At 46.8% G+C, this 13,473-nt stretch overlaps 1 protein-coding gene across 2 annotated transcripts in view; it reads left to right on the forward strand.

The window, feature by feature from the left end:
• Positions 1–13,473, forward strand: part of CENPJ (centromere protein J) — a 53,905-nt gene that overhangs the window by 31,048 nt on the left and 9,384 nt on the right. For both annotated transcript variants that reach the window (XM_061170788.1, XM_061170789.1), the window contains exons 9-10: positions 8,812–9,054; positions 12,321–12,405. In XM_061170788.1, the coding sequence (XP_061026771.1) occupies positions 8,812–9,054; positions 12,321–12,405 (328 nt within the window). The remainder of the gene's footprint in view (positions 1–8,811; positions 9,055–12,320; positions 12,406–13,473) is intronic.

Below are 13,473 nucleotides of genomic sequence, written 5' to 3' on the forward strand. Positions count from 1 at the left end.
TTCTGTTTGCTAGTATTTTGTTGAGGATTTTTGCATCTATGTTCATCAGTGATATTGGTCTGTAATTTTCTTTTTTTGTGGTATCTTTGTCTGGTTTTGATATCAGGGTGATGGTGGCCTCATAGAATGAGTTTGGGAGTGGTCCTTCCTCTGCAATTTTTTGGAAGAGTTTGAGATGGGTGGGTGTTAGCTCTTCTCTAAATGTTTGATAGAATTCACCTGTGGAGCCATCTGGTCCTGGACTTTTGTTTGTTGGAAGATTTTTAATCACAGTTTCAATTTCATTACTTGTGATTGGTCTGTTCATATTTTCTGTTTCTTCCTGGTTCAGTCATGGAAGGTTATACCTTTCTAAGAATTTGTCCATTTCTGCCAGGTTGTCCATTTTGTTGGCATAGAGTTGCTTGTAGTAGTCTCTTAGGATGCTTTTTGTATTTCTGCGGTGTCTGTTGTAACTTCTCCTTTTTCATTTCGAATTTTATTGATTTGAGTGCTCTCCTTCTTTTTCTTGATGAGTCTGGCTAATGGTTTATCAATTTTGTTTATCTTCTCAAAGAACCAACTTTTAGTTGTATTGATCTTTGCTATTTTCTTTGTTTCTATTTCATTTATTTCTGCTCTGATCTTTATGATTTCTTTCCTTCTGCTAACTTTGGGTTTTGTTTGTTCTTCTTTCTCTAGTTCCTTTAGGTGTAAGGTTAGATTGTTTATTTGAGATTTTTCTTGTTTCTTGAGGTAGGCTTGTATAGCTATATACTTTCCTCTTAGAACTGCTTTTGCTGCATCCCATAGGTTTTGGATCGTCGTGTTTTCATTGTCATTTGTCTCTAGGTATTTTTTGATTTCCTCTTTGATTTCTTCAGTGATCTCTTGGTTATTTAGTAACGTATTGTTTAGCCTCCATGTGTTTGTGTTTTTTACGTTTTTTCCCCTGTAATTCATTTCTAATCTCATAGCGTTGTGGTCAGAAAAGATGCTTGATATGATTTCAATTTTCTTAAATTTACTGAGGCTTGATTTGTGACCCAAGATGTGATCTGTCCTGGAGAATGTTCCATGCGCACTTGAGAAGAACGTGTAATCTGCTGTTTTTGGATGGAATGTCCTATAAATATCAATTAAATCTATCTGGTCTATTTTGTCATTTAAAGCTTCTGTTTCCTTATTTATTTTCATTTTGGATGATCTGTCCATTGGTGTAAGTGAGGTGTTAAAGTCCCCCACTATTATTGTGTTACTGTCGATTTCCTCTTTTATAGCTGTTAGCAGTTGCCTTATGTATTGAGGTGCTCCTATGTTGGGTGCATATATATTTATAATTGTAATATCTTCTTCTTGGATTGATCCCTTGATCATTGTGTAGTGTCCTTCCTTGTCTCTTGTAACATTCTTTATTTTAAAGTCTATTTTATCTGATATGAGTATTGCTACCCCAGCTTTCTTTTGATTTCCATTTGCATGGAAAATCTTTTTCCATCCCCTCACTTTCAGTCTGTATGTGTCCCTAGGTCTGAAGTGGGTCTCTTGTAGACAGCATATATATTGGTCTTGTTTTTGTATCCATTCAGCAAGCCTCTGTCTTTTGGTTGGAACATTTAATCCATTCACGTTTAAGGTAATTATCGATATGTATGTTCCTATGACCATTTTCTTAATTGTTTTGGGTTTGTTTTTGTAGGTTCTTTTCTTCTCTTGTGTTTCCCACTTCGAGAAGTTCCTTTAGCATTTGTTGTAGAGCTGGTTTGGTGGTGCTGAATTCTCTTAGCTTTTGCTTGTCTGTAAAGCTTTTGATTTCTCCATCAAATCTGAATGAGATCCTTGCCGGGTAGAGTAATCTTGGTTGTAGGTTCTTCCCTTTCATCACTTTAAGTATATCATGCCACTCCCTTCTGGCTTGTAGAGTGTCTGCTGAGAAATCAGCTGTTAACCTTATGGGAGTTCCCTTGTACGTTATTTGTCGTTTTTCCCTTGCTGTTTCAATAATTTTTCTTTGTCTTTAATTTTTGCCTATTTGATTACTATGTGTCTCGGCATGTTTCTCCTTGGGTTTATCCTGTATGGGACTCGCTGCGCTTCCTGGACTTGGGTGGCTATTTCCTTTCCTATGTTAGGGAAGTTTTCGACTATACAGATATTTTCTCTGGTCCTTTCTCTCTTCTCCTTCTGCGACCCCTATAATGTGAATGTTGTTGCGTTTAATGTTGTCCCAGAGGTCTCTTAGGCTGTCTTCATTTCTTTTTATTCTTTTTTCTTTATTCTGTTCCGCAGCAGTGAATTCCACCATTCTGTCTTCCAGGTCGCTTATCCGTTCTTCTGCCTCAGTTATTCTGCTATTGATTCCTTCTAGTGTAGTTTTCATTTCAGTTATTGTATTGTTCATCTCTGTTTGTTTGTTCTTTAATTCTTCTAGGTCTTTGTTAAACATTTCTTGCATCTTCTCAGTCTTTGCCTCCATTCTTTTTCCAAGGTCCTGGATCATCTTCACTATCATTATTCTGAATTCCTTTTCTGGAAGGTTGCCTATCTCCACTTCATTTAGTTGTTTTTCTGGGGTTTTATCTTGTTCCTTCATCTGGTATATAGCCCTCTGCCTTTTCATCTTGTCTGTCTTTCTGTGGGTGTGGTTTTTGTTCCACAGGCTGCAGGATTGTAGTTCTTCTTGCTTCTGCTGTGTGCCCTCTGGTGGATGAGGCTATCTAAGAGGCTTGTGTAAGTTTCCTGATGGGAGGGACTGGTGGTGGGTAGAGCTGACTGTTGCTCTGGTGGGCAGAGCTCAGTAAAACTTTAATCTGCTTGACTGTTGATGGGTGGGGCTGGGTTCCCTCCCTGTTGGTTGTTTGATCTGAGGGAACCCAACACTGGAGCCTACCTGGGCTCTTTGGTGGGGCTAATGACAGACTCTGGGAGGGCTCACGCCAAGGAGTACTTCCCAGAACTTCTGCTGCCAGTGTCCTTATCCCCACGGTGATCCACTGCCACCCCCTGCCTCTTCAGGAGACCCTCCAACACTAGCAGGTAGGTCTGGTTCAGTCTCCCCTGGGGTCACTGCTCCTTCCCCTGGGTCCCGATGCACACACTACTTTGTGTGTGCCCTCCAAGAGTGGAGTCTCTGTTTCCCACAGTCTTGTCGAAGTCCTGCAATCAAATCCCACTAGACTTCAAAGTCTGATTCTCTAGGAATTCCTCCTCCCGTTGCCAGACACCCAGGTTGGGAAGCCTGATGTGGGGCTCAGAACCTTCACTCCAGTGGGTAGACTTCTGTGGTATAAGTGTTCTCCAGTCTGTGAGTCACCCACCCAGCAGTTATGGGATTTGATTTTATTGTGATTGCGCCCCTCCTACCGTCTCATTGTGGCTTCTCCTTTGTCTTTGGATGTGGGGTATCTTTTTTGGTGAGTTCCAGTGTCTTCCTGTCGATGATTGTCCAGCAGCTAGTTATGATTCTGGTGATCTCGCAAGAGGGAGTGAGCGCACGTCCTTCTACTCCACCATCTTGGTCTCCAGTCTTTCAGTGCAGGTGGGCATCATCCAATCATTGAGGGCCATAATGAACAGTAGAGCCAAAGCAGCAATCAGAAAAGTCAGGCTCATGCAAACCTTTGGTCTTGGTGAGTTAATCACGATGCTCCCAGGGCCTTATCTCCAAACTCCGAAACTCCACGCTCCAGAGGCCCTCCTTTGGAAGCGCTGCCTCCCCTTCTGCACCTGGAAGGCAGATTCTTAACCACGGGACCACCAAGGACGTCCCTGAATTTCTTTTAAATAGTCTATAATATAGATTACTATTATAATCTATAATAATACAAATTTGGCGTGGTTTTTTTGTGCGTGTTAACACTTCACATATTTTAAGCAGTAGCCAAAACCAAATTTAGCTATCAGAAAACTTTTTTACTGAATTTAAAACCATAGCCTAAAATATCTGCACAATGAGTTTGTCATTCATTTTTCTTGTTTCTGAATCTCCTAGGAGTAAAGCAGTAGTGACTTGATACATTGCTATGTTATCAAAGTCTCATGAGATTAAAAAAATAACCAACCTTCTCAGACCACCCAATATGTTTGACTACCCAGTAAGATTGATTCCCTGCACCTTTTCCTCTTTCTCATAGCTCAGGACCTGATTACTTCTTCCAAAGTGATTCAAACCAGAGCAGACAAGCTTTCTTGCTGTAGTTTGACTTTATTATATGTGAATAACTCATAAATTTTACTCTCTTGTAACCTGGTGCCTCTCCCTCAGGAAATGTATCCTCTCCTCTGTGAACCTGTTCTGTCCAGTCTGCTAGCCATTAGCCGCATGTGGCTACTTAAATTTAAGTTAGTTGAGATTAAGTAAAACTAAAAATTCAGTTTCTCAGTCACATTAGCCACATTTCAAGCGCTTGATAGTCACGGGTGGCTGGTAGCTGTCACGTTGGACAATGCGGGTCTAGGACACACCCACCGTTGCAGAAAGCCCTGGGCAGTGTTGGTCTAGAGGCCTCACCTCCTGGAGAGGGGGGTGGGAGTGGAGAATTGTCATGAGACGTTTCTGTCCTCCTGGAATTTACATTTTATTTATATCCTGCCGCAGACTCAGGTTGCTCTAACTATCACAGTTCCTATTGATAATCAGTTGGTCCCAACTTGACCAGTGGGAACCCTTTAAGTACATTTAGCTTCCTTGTCCTTTAGCATTGCTGTTGCTTTGAATTTTCAAAAGTTACCCCTGCTTTCTGTGATAATCGATTACTTCAGACCACCTGGTGTTTTGCGTTTCTCCCCGCTCAAACCTGCCGCAGATCTGAAATCAGCTGTCTGTGAGGAGGCCTCTTCCTTTCATCTTAGTATTTGGGTCTGCCTGAGGGTGGGCGCAGGGTCTCAGTGCCCCCCTTTCTGTTGGAGCCTGTGGTAGCGACAGGGCTGGGGGCACAGGCCTTTCTGAGGTCATGAGTTCCCACTGATTTTTGTGTCTTAGTCACGTATTATTCTGATTTTCATACCGTGAGGTTTCATTGACGACTTGCACACTGGTGTTCAGTCAGATCTCCGCTGACCACAGACCTGCGTGTCTGTTTCCTCATCCAGCAGATATTTAAGGGCCCATGACTTGTGAGGTGCTGTGGTGAGCTGGCCAGCTTGCTTTGGGTGTTTCAAACTTAACTCACCCCGTCCCTACTGAATCTGCCTTTCCTTCTGACTTTTTGCACATTCACTCAGGCTGGAAATCTGGACACCTTCACTTTCAAATCCCATCAGACAGTAAGTTCCTTTGACTTTACCTCCTCTATAACTTTTTTATCCTGACCCTTTCTCTCCCTCCCGCCTCTTTTCTTGTCTGACCTGTGTTTGTCCTGATCTCTTAGCTTCAGTGTCTGTCTTGTTCCCTTTCCTCCAGCATCCGCCGGCTTCCTCCTGGGGTAGAATGCAGACCCCTCAGCCTGCCATGCTAGACACTGCATAGCCCCTCTGCCAGCCCTTTTTCCGTCTCCACCTTTGTATATGTTCTCTAATAGTAACCTTTCTCTTTCTGCTTATGGGGTCTTTTAGTGAAAACGTGCTTCAGTGAGCTTATTTTGATGTTGTTTCCCACGGCTTTAAGACCGGAGAGCCTCTTTCCCCCTAGTTACTAATGCTTGCAAACTCCAGCTGTTATTTTAAACCCTATTTCCTAGCCTTTTGTGACCAAGTCCATAATATTTGTCACTCCTTTTATTACTCTGACCCCAGTAACCTTTTATTCCCATTAGGACTTTCAAACCAGCTGGTCTTACTTACCTTCTTGTGTCCTTCAACCCCAGAGTCTGTCGCTGTAATCATTACTTTAAATGTATTGTGTGCTCCCTTTTCTCAAGTGGTCATATTTTGTGTGGCAAAACTACATCCCTGGCATTTCCTGCCTACGCCACCTCTGTGCCCATAGCACTTGATTTAGCTGAAAGAGAAATGCCACGGGGAGCAGGCTCCCTTTAAGAGTCGTTAGCACAGCCCGAGGCGGGCCTGTCGTGCTCTGTCCCCTCCCACCCCACACCCTGGAGGACTGCGCCATAGTCCCGTACTCGGACCTCCCACCCTGTGGCCTCGCGCTCCCCCGAAGGCCCTGCTTCGGCCTGGCTGAGGACTTGCCCCTGGTCCTCCACTCGGGGCCGCCTCGTGCACACGCGGTCCCACGCGGCGCTGCCCCCCGGCCCCCGCCGTCCATCCTCACGCCGCTGGACCTTCCCCTCAGTGTACACGCTTGCTGGACCGCGACGCCACGCCCCCTGTCGGCCACACCCCTCTTCCTTTGTTCTTCGCAGCAGATGCCTCGAAAGTGTTGTCTTTATCTCTGCCTCCAAATCTTGCCTCTTGTGTTCTCTGTGCTTTCGTTGGGCTTCCGTCCACACTGCTGCTCTGAAACCGCTCCTGTGGCACTGCCAGCCCCCCTCCCGGGACAGCCCCGGTGGCAGTTTAGCAGCTCCTGGGTCCCGGGGCGCCGAATGCTCGGGTTACCCTCTCGTCTCCTCTTGCTTTTCCTCCTCTTTAACTTCATGGTGGAGTTCATCCAGCAGGGAGGCCGATCTGTCCTTCCTCGATGGTCTTGTCTAGTTTCCTGGCTTAAATAATGTTTAATATGCTGAAGGCTCCTGGACGTCAGCCCCGGCCTGGACCGCTCTCTGCGTGGCCAATGTGTCTGACCGGCGGCTGGACGGCTCACATTCCCTGTCCCATCACCCTCCCCAGCCATCTCCAGCTCGGGCCAGAAATTAAGAGTCCTTCTCTTCTCTTTCTCCTACACCCCATGCTGTTCTGTCAGAACACCTGCCCAGATCTGAGTTTCCATGTCCGAGTTACTGGACTCGCCGGCTGCCCGGCCTGTTCTTGCCCTTGTCCCCGTGGTTTCTCCCCACACAGTGGCCAGCGATCCTTCCTGAAGGAAGTCAGGCCACGTCCCCTCTGCTTGCAGCCCTTCCACGACTCCACTTTTTTCTTGTAATAAGAGCCCCAGCCCTTACGATGGCCTCGAGTTCCTATAAGATCTGGTGTCTTTCTGCCTTTTTCACGTCATCTACACCCCTCCCCAGCTGGCTGGCCTCTTGATGTTGTACGGCTGGGCTGGCACCTTTCTTCGTGGTGTGTCCGCTGGTGCTTCTGGGAACGTGCGTCCCCGGGCAGCCACCACGCAGCGTGTCCTCTGCCTCTCTCAGCACGCTGTTCGCTGAGGCTGCCGTAGTTGGGACCACGGCTGGCCTTCTGCGCGTGCCTCCTGCCCAGCAGCCTTGACCCCTCCCGCCTGCTCTGCTTCCCTCCCAGGCCCCTGTCACCTCCTAACAGAAGTCCCCTGCGATCCGTGTTTCGTTCTTTGTATTCAAGGACTTTAACAGTACCTGATAGATAGTAGATATGTTATAAATATTGCTTTTGCATTTTTAACTTTATTGAGGAGTAAGTGAAATGTATAACGGTATGTATTAAAGTATGCAGTGTGGTGATTTGATGTACGTATGCACTGTGGAATAATGACCACAATCAAGTTGACTCTGTGTGTGCGTGTGGTGAGAACACTGAAGATCTGCTCTCAGCGGTTTTCAGGAATACAACACAGTGTCATTAACTACAGTCACCGTGCTGTACATTGGCTCCTCAGAACTTATTCTTCCTGTAACTCAGAGTTTGTATCCTTTGACCTATATCTCCCCATTTCCCTCTCCTCGCAGTCCCTGGAAACCACCGTTCTGTTCTTTGAAGTCAGCTTTTTTCCCCCTGAGATTCTACATATAAGTGATGCCATATAGCATTTGTCTACCTCTGGCTTATCTGGCTTTGAACTCTTAACTCATTTAGACTTAACGCATTACTGTTTTAGTAGTAACGAGTTTATTTTCCCGCACGATGGCGGTGGTTGCCAGTTAAGACATTGCTCGTCTCTCGGTTGCACCCACAATTTATGAATAGGAAGGCAGGCGCTCAGGAAGGTAATGGCCTTGCTCCAAGCGCTTCCAAGGCACAGAGCTGGGATTCGAGCCTTAGCCTCAGCCGGGTGCAGAGCCACCTCTGTGGTGTTACACCCTGAGCAGGAGCCCTTTGAGCCCTAGTTTCTCCCTCTGCTGCCCGCACTGCTCTGCTGACTGTCGTGAGTCTTCCGAGAGGGTGGGTGGTATCCAGGCACACGCGTGTTCGTGAGGCAGGCTCGGCCCGAGGGGGCTCCCAGCTGCTGGAGACGCTTTCTTGCTTCTGTCTAAACTTTCCTCCACTCTCAGTCACTCGCCATAACTTGTACCCAGGTGGGTGCAGGTGACTGACTTCTGTTCATACGGTTGCAAATAGCTTCCAGGCGTTTCCAGGAGTTTCTGCACTTATGTCATGCGGTCCGTCTGAAACAACTCATTTTCTTAGACCCGGTTCTTCTCATGGATTCCAGAGATACCCAGTTTCAGGGCTGGGCGTTTGGACTTGGAATCTTGTGTTCCTTTTGCGTCTTCTGCTCTTGCTTCAGTTGGTCACGGATTCCTGTTACTGTTTTCTTCACCAGATAACCCCATTCATCTCTTTCTGTTTCACTTGCTGTCTGAGCTTAGACCTTTATTACCTCATGGCCGTGTAATGTGCTGGCTCCTAAGTGGTGTCTGCCTCCTCTTTCTCCTGACTTCTGGATGGCATGAGGTGAGACTCGAGCCTGAACCCCATTCCTTTTCCTGAGAAACCCAGTGTTACTGACATGTGATTAGCTAAGGCTTCCCTTTTCTGCTGTCTGTGATAGGCTGGCAATTCTGTTTTGCTGATGTGTCTTGTCTCTTCTCTTGCATTGTTTCAGTTCTAGTAATGCTTTTTTCCCCCCCGCCCCGAGAGGCTTTGAAGCAGCAGATAGCAGATTTACAGGAAGATTTGAAAAGAAAGGAAGCAAAATGGTCCAGTACACATGGCCGTCTTAGAAGCCAGATAGAAATGTTGGTCAAAGAGAACACAGACCTCCGGGAGGAAATAAAAGTGATGGAACGATTCCGACTAGATGCCTGGAAGAAAGCCGAAGCCACTGAGAGCAGCACCAGGATGCGTCAGTGTGTGACGGCCTCGAGAAGAGACGGGTCCACGGTAGGTTTCGTCACATTGGGGAGATGCTAAATATTTGAGCAGTCCGATTCGTAGAAGCAAAGTAGAAGGGTGGGTGCCAGGGCTGGGGGAGGGGAGAATGAGAAGCTGTTGTTTAGTGAGGGCGGTTTCAGTTTTGCAAGATGAAGAGTTCTGGAGGTGACGGTCGTGGTGGCTGCACAGTGGTGTGGCTGTACTTAACGCCACTAACGTGTACATCTTGACATGGTTAGGATGGTGATTTTGTGTTATGTGTATTTTACCACAATTAAATACTGCTTTTGCGCATCGCTATACAGATAGTTTTCAAATTCATTTTTATAATTCTTATAAAGGAATTATAACACAATAGGCAGGTAATCTCAGTTAAAACAGGGTAAGTAACATTTTTGCAGAGACTTTTTTTTTTTTTTTTTTTTGCATATGATCCTTTTAAATCAAGTATTTGTTTTTTTATTCGTCTGTATTCACAACTGTGATGTGCCAGTCACGGCTTTGAGGCACTGGAGATCAAGCAATGAATAAAACAGACAAACTTCCTTGTCCTCTTGGAGCTTGGATTCCAGCCGTGGGAGAAAGATGAGTGAAGCATATGGTGTGGGACGTAGTGGCGAGAGCTCGGGAGGGAAAGCGAGGAGGCGGGATCACTGCGGGGGGGAGGGTGTTGCAGTTTATATAGGACGGCTGGGGAGGCCCTCCTGAGAAAGCAACGTTGGAATAATGGCCCGAAGAGGGCGCAGTGAGCCAGGCTGAGACGTGGGCCTGGAGCCCCGAGGCCGGGAGGAGCAGAGCAGGGGATGGGATCAGAGACGGGCTCGAGGGTGGTGGGTGCCGCCTTCGTTAGGCCTTAGTAACTACCTGTGAGCATCGCCTTTTCCCTCTGAGAGAGACGGGGAGCCCTTGCAGGGCTTGGATGGAAGGGGTGGCCGCCTCCTCTGTTTTGGTGAGCCCACCCTCCCTGCTGTAGACGTACGAGTGGCCTGAAGTGGGCGTTTGGGCGCCATCAGGACACCAGCTGGGGGATTGCTGCAGGTGGATGGGGTTTAGTGATGAACTGGGGATGGGATGTGACAGCAGGAGAGGGGGCGGGAACGGCTTCCAAGTTGAGTGTGGTTTTTTTGGCCCTTTACCCTGAGTCCCCACAAGAAGAGAGCACGCTTTTCCTGGGGGTGTGGGTTTTGGTTAGGAGCTCAGGTTAGATCAGGTGAGCTCGAAATGCCTACTAGACATCAGGTGGGCGTCAGGCGGGGCTGTGCATGTATCCAGAGAAGCTCAGGTCGGAGCGAGAAGTTTGGGGCCCTCGGAAGGTGTGGGAGAGATCACTCGGGCTGAAGGCGTGGACGGGGAAGGGTCCCGGGTCCTGGCCAGGTTGTGAGAAGATGGCGGGGAGGAGAATGAACCCGAGTCTGAAGTAAAGGAGGCCAATGTGGTGTCCTGAGGGCCAAATAAAGCAGCAGAGAGGCCGGTGCCCCGGAGGCTGCTGCCGAGTAAGTGGGGGACTGAAGATGGGTCGTCGGATATGCCGGGTAAAAGCCTGACCGGGTAAGAGAGCGAGAGGTTTCAGGCAGAGTATAAAGCTTTGTGGAGAAGTTTTGCAGTAACAGTAAAGAAATGGGGCAGTAGCTGTAGGGGAAGTAGTTTTTGTTTTTTTTTAAGATGGGAAAATCAACACGTGCTTATGTATTGGTAGGATTGATTCAGTAGGAAAATATGGATGCAGGAGAGAGTAGGCGGGTTGCTGAAGCTGCGAGCACGAGGGAGAGGAGACTGGGTTTAGGGGGAGTGGAGGCGCGTGCCTGGCTGGGAGCTCGACGTCCGTGCCTGGTGACGGGGCCTCAGCTGTGGACCTGGGGCTGGACGTGTGGGGTCCGTTGGTGGGACGTTCCCCACTAACCCTCTAGCTTCCCTCGGGGAATGGGGGCTCGGGCATCTGCTGAGAGTGAGGACGGAGGACACTCTGGGAGGCTGGAGGCGGTGGATCGGGGTCCACGAGAGTGGAGAGCAAAGGGTGAAGTGTGGTCTGACTCCTGGGCTGCACTAGGGGCCCACGCAGGTTAGAGATTATATGTTTCAAGTGGGAATTGTTTGCGTTATTCTTATTCAGCTTTTTGGGTGTAGGGTGGTGGAGAGTACTATTGATATTTTAGCAGAGGTGTGGTCATCCAGGTGAATCCCACAGAGTGAGAGGGGCTGGAAGTTGACAGTATGTAAATACAGCAGGAGTGCCTGCAGTGAACCATGAATTCAGGCTGCTCAAGGAGGGCATAGGTTTTGGGGGACACAGAAAACATGTGGATCAGTGAATTTTGGGACCCTGTAGGCTGTAAGCATTGTTGGAGTGAGGGTCTCAGAGGGATGCGCTGGAAGGACAGGACATGGTAGTCAGAAGATGGAATTCTCCCCCCCAAACATTTTATTATGAAAGCTGCCCCAAATAAAGTTGAAAGAATAGTATGATGAACACCTGAATCCTCACCTAGATCCAACCATTGTTCACATTTTGCCATATTGCTGTATAGGTATTTTGCTGAACCATTTGAAGGTAATTGCAGAAATTGTGGCAACTCACCCCTAAATACTTTGGCACTTTATTAAACGGCACTGGCTTTTTGGATAATTTTTAATTATTTTGTACAATGTCCCACATTCTGGATTCAAATGCTTTGAAATTGATATTTTTGCAGTTCTTAATAATTGCAGATATTGATAATGACTAGTTCTAGACTTTGTCCATTGGAGCGCATGGCCAGGGTGGGAGAGAACAGGTCTAGAGATGGCAGCTAAGGTATTGGGGTGGCTTCTCCTGGCAAGCGGGGTACACGGACACGAGACTTGCTGGGGCAGGGGTGGGTAGGGAGGAGAGAAGGCGATCTGGTTGGAGGTGGTGGTGGGGAGCAAGGAGGACATCCACCTTGACCTCTAAACCCGGGGGCTGCGGAAGGGACAGTGTGAGCAGTCTTCTGCTGTCTGACCATGAGTTCCTCTCCTCTGGCCGCTCTGGTAACAGTCACAAAAAACTGTTCTGTTTTACATTGTCTGTTATGCCTTCACTTGAGGAATGCATGTATTTCCAGAGGCGGCGTGTGCGTGTGTGTGTAGTTCATTCCTAGTAGCAGCTTGTTCACTGTGGCCCGTAGCAATAAACGAAAACAGCATAAATGAACACACCTAAAACATTCCCATTGCAAGCTGAGTTCTGTTAGTTTCATTCCTTGTACTAATGTGTAAACTATTACTAATTTTATATTCAAAATTTTCTCATACTATAGAAGTCATCAGTTCGATTTCAAAAGAGTCAAGTTTCTTCAGGAACCCAGGTAGAAAAGTACAAAAAAAACTATTTGCCAACACAAGGTAAGATAGTTGCATGATCTTTTTATAAAATATTTCAGGAATTTAAAGAGTGGAGAATTTACACCCAACTTAAGAAATAAAACATTGTAGATATAATTGAAGCCCCTGTGTGTCCTACTCCCAGCTAATGTGCACCCGGACAGCACTCCCTTTCTTATTTTTCATTCTTTTACTACATTGTGTCCATAAATCAATATAGTGTTGTTTCATAGTCCATCCCTCTGCAGTTTGCTGCTGTCTCAGTATTTTAAGACCTACCCTCATTAATACCTATAAACTCCAGCTGTACAGATCCCATGTGTATTTGCTACCGTGTATTTTCTTGTTGGTGGGCATTCAGGTTTTCCCCCAGTTTGTCACAGAATGAAAAGGGCTGCAGAACAAGTCTCGGTCGTGTGAGTTTCTCTCGGACACATGGCAGGAGTAGGCTATTGGGTCACGTCAGGTTTGTGCCACTTTAGGAGGCTTTCCCTTTGCAAAGCGGTTACCAGTTTCTTTTTATACTGTCAGCAGAACATGCTCTTTGTGCCTGCCAACACTTGATCTGCTCAGACTTTATATAATTTTGGCTAGTCAGATGGGTGTGAAATGGTGGGTCAGTGTAATATGCATTTCCCTGATTACTCATGAGGTAATGTGAGCATCTTTTCATATTTAGTGGACATTTGGGTTTCCTCTTTTGTGAATTGCCTGTTCATTTCTTTTGCCCATTTAAAACTGTGTGTTTGTGTATGTGTGTATATGTATATGTTTTTCCGTATTGAAGTTAGTTATTCTGCATACTAATCCTTTGTCATTTGTAAGCACTGCCAATATCTTCTGCCAATCTGTATGTAGCTTTTTGGTTTGTGGGTTTTAAAAAAAAAATAAATTTATTTATTTTTGGCTGTGTTGGGTCTTCGTTGCTGTGCACGGGCTTTCTCTAGTTGCGGTGAGCGGAGGCTACTCTTCGTTGCGGTGCGCGGGCTTCTTATTGCGGTGGCTTCTCTTGTTGCGGAGCACGGGCTCTAGGCGCATGGGCTTCAGTAGTTGTGGCGCGTGGGCTTCAGTAGTTGTGGCACACGGGCT

The sequence above is a fragment of the Eubalaena glacialis genome, chromosome 16 (genome assembly GCF_028564815.1).
Source record: "Eubalaena glacialis isolate mEubGla1 chromosome 16, mEubGla1.1.hap2.+ XY, whole genome shotgun sequence".
NCBI lineage: Eukaryota > Metazoa > Chordata > Mammalia > Artiodactyla > Balaenidae > Eubalaena > Eubalaena glacialis.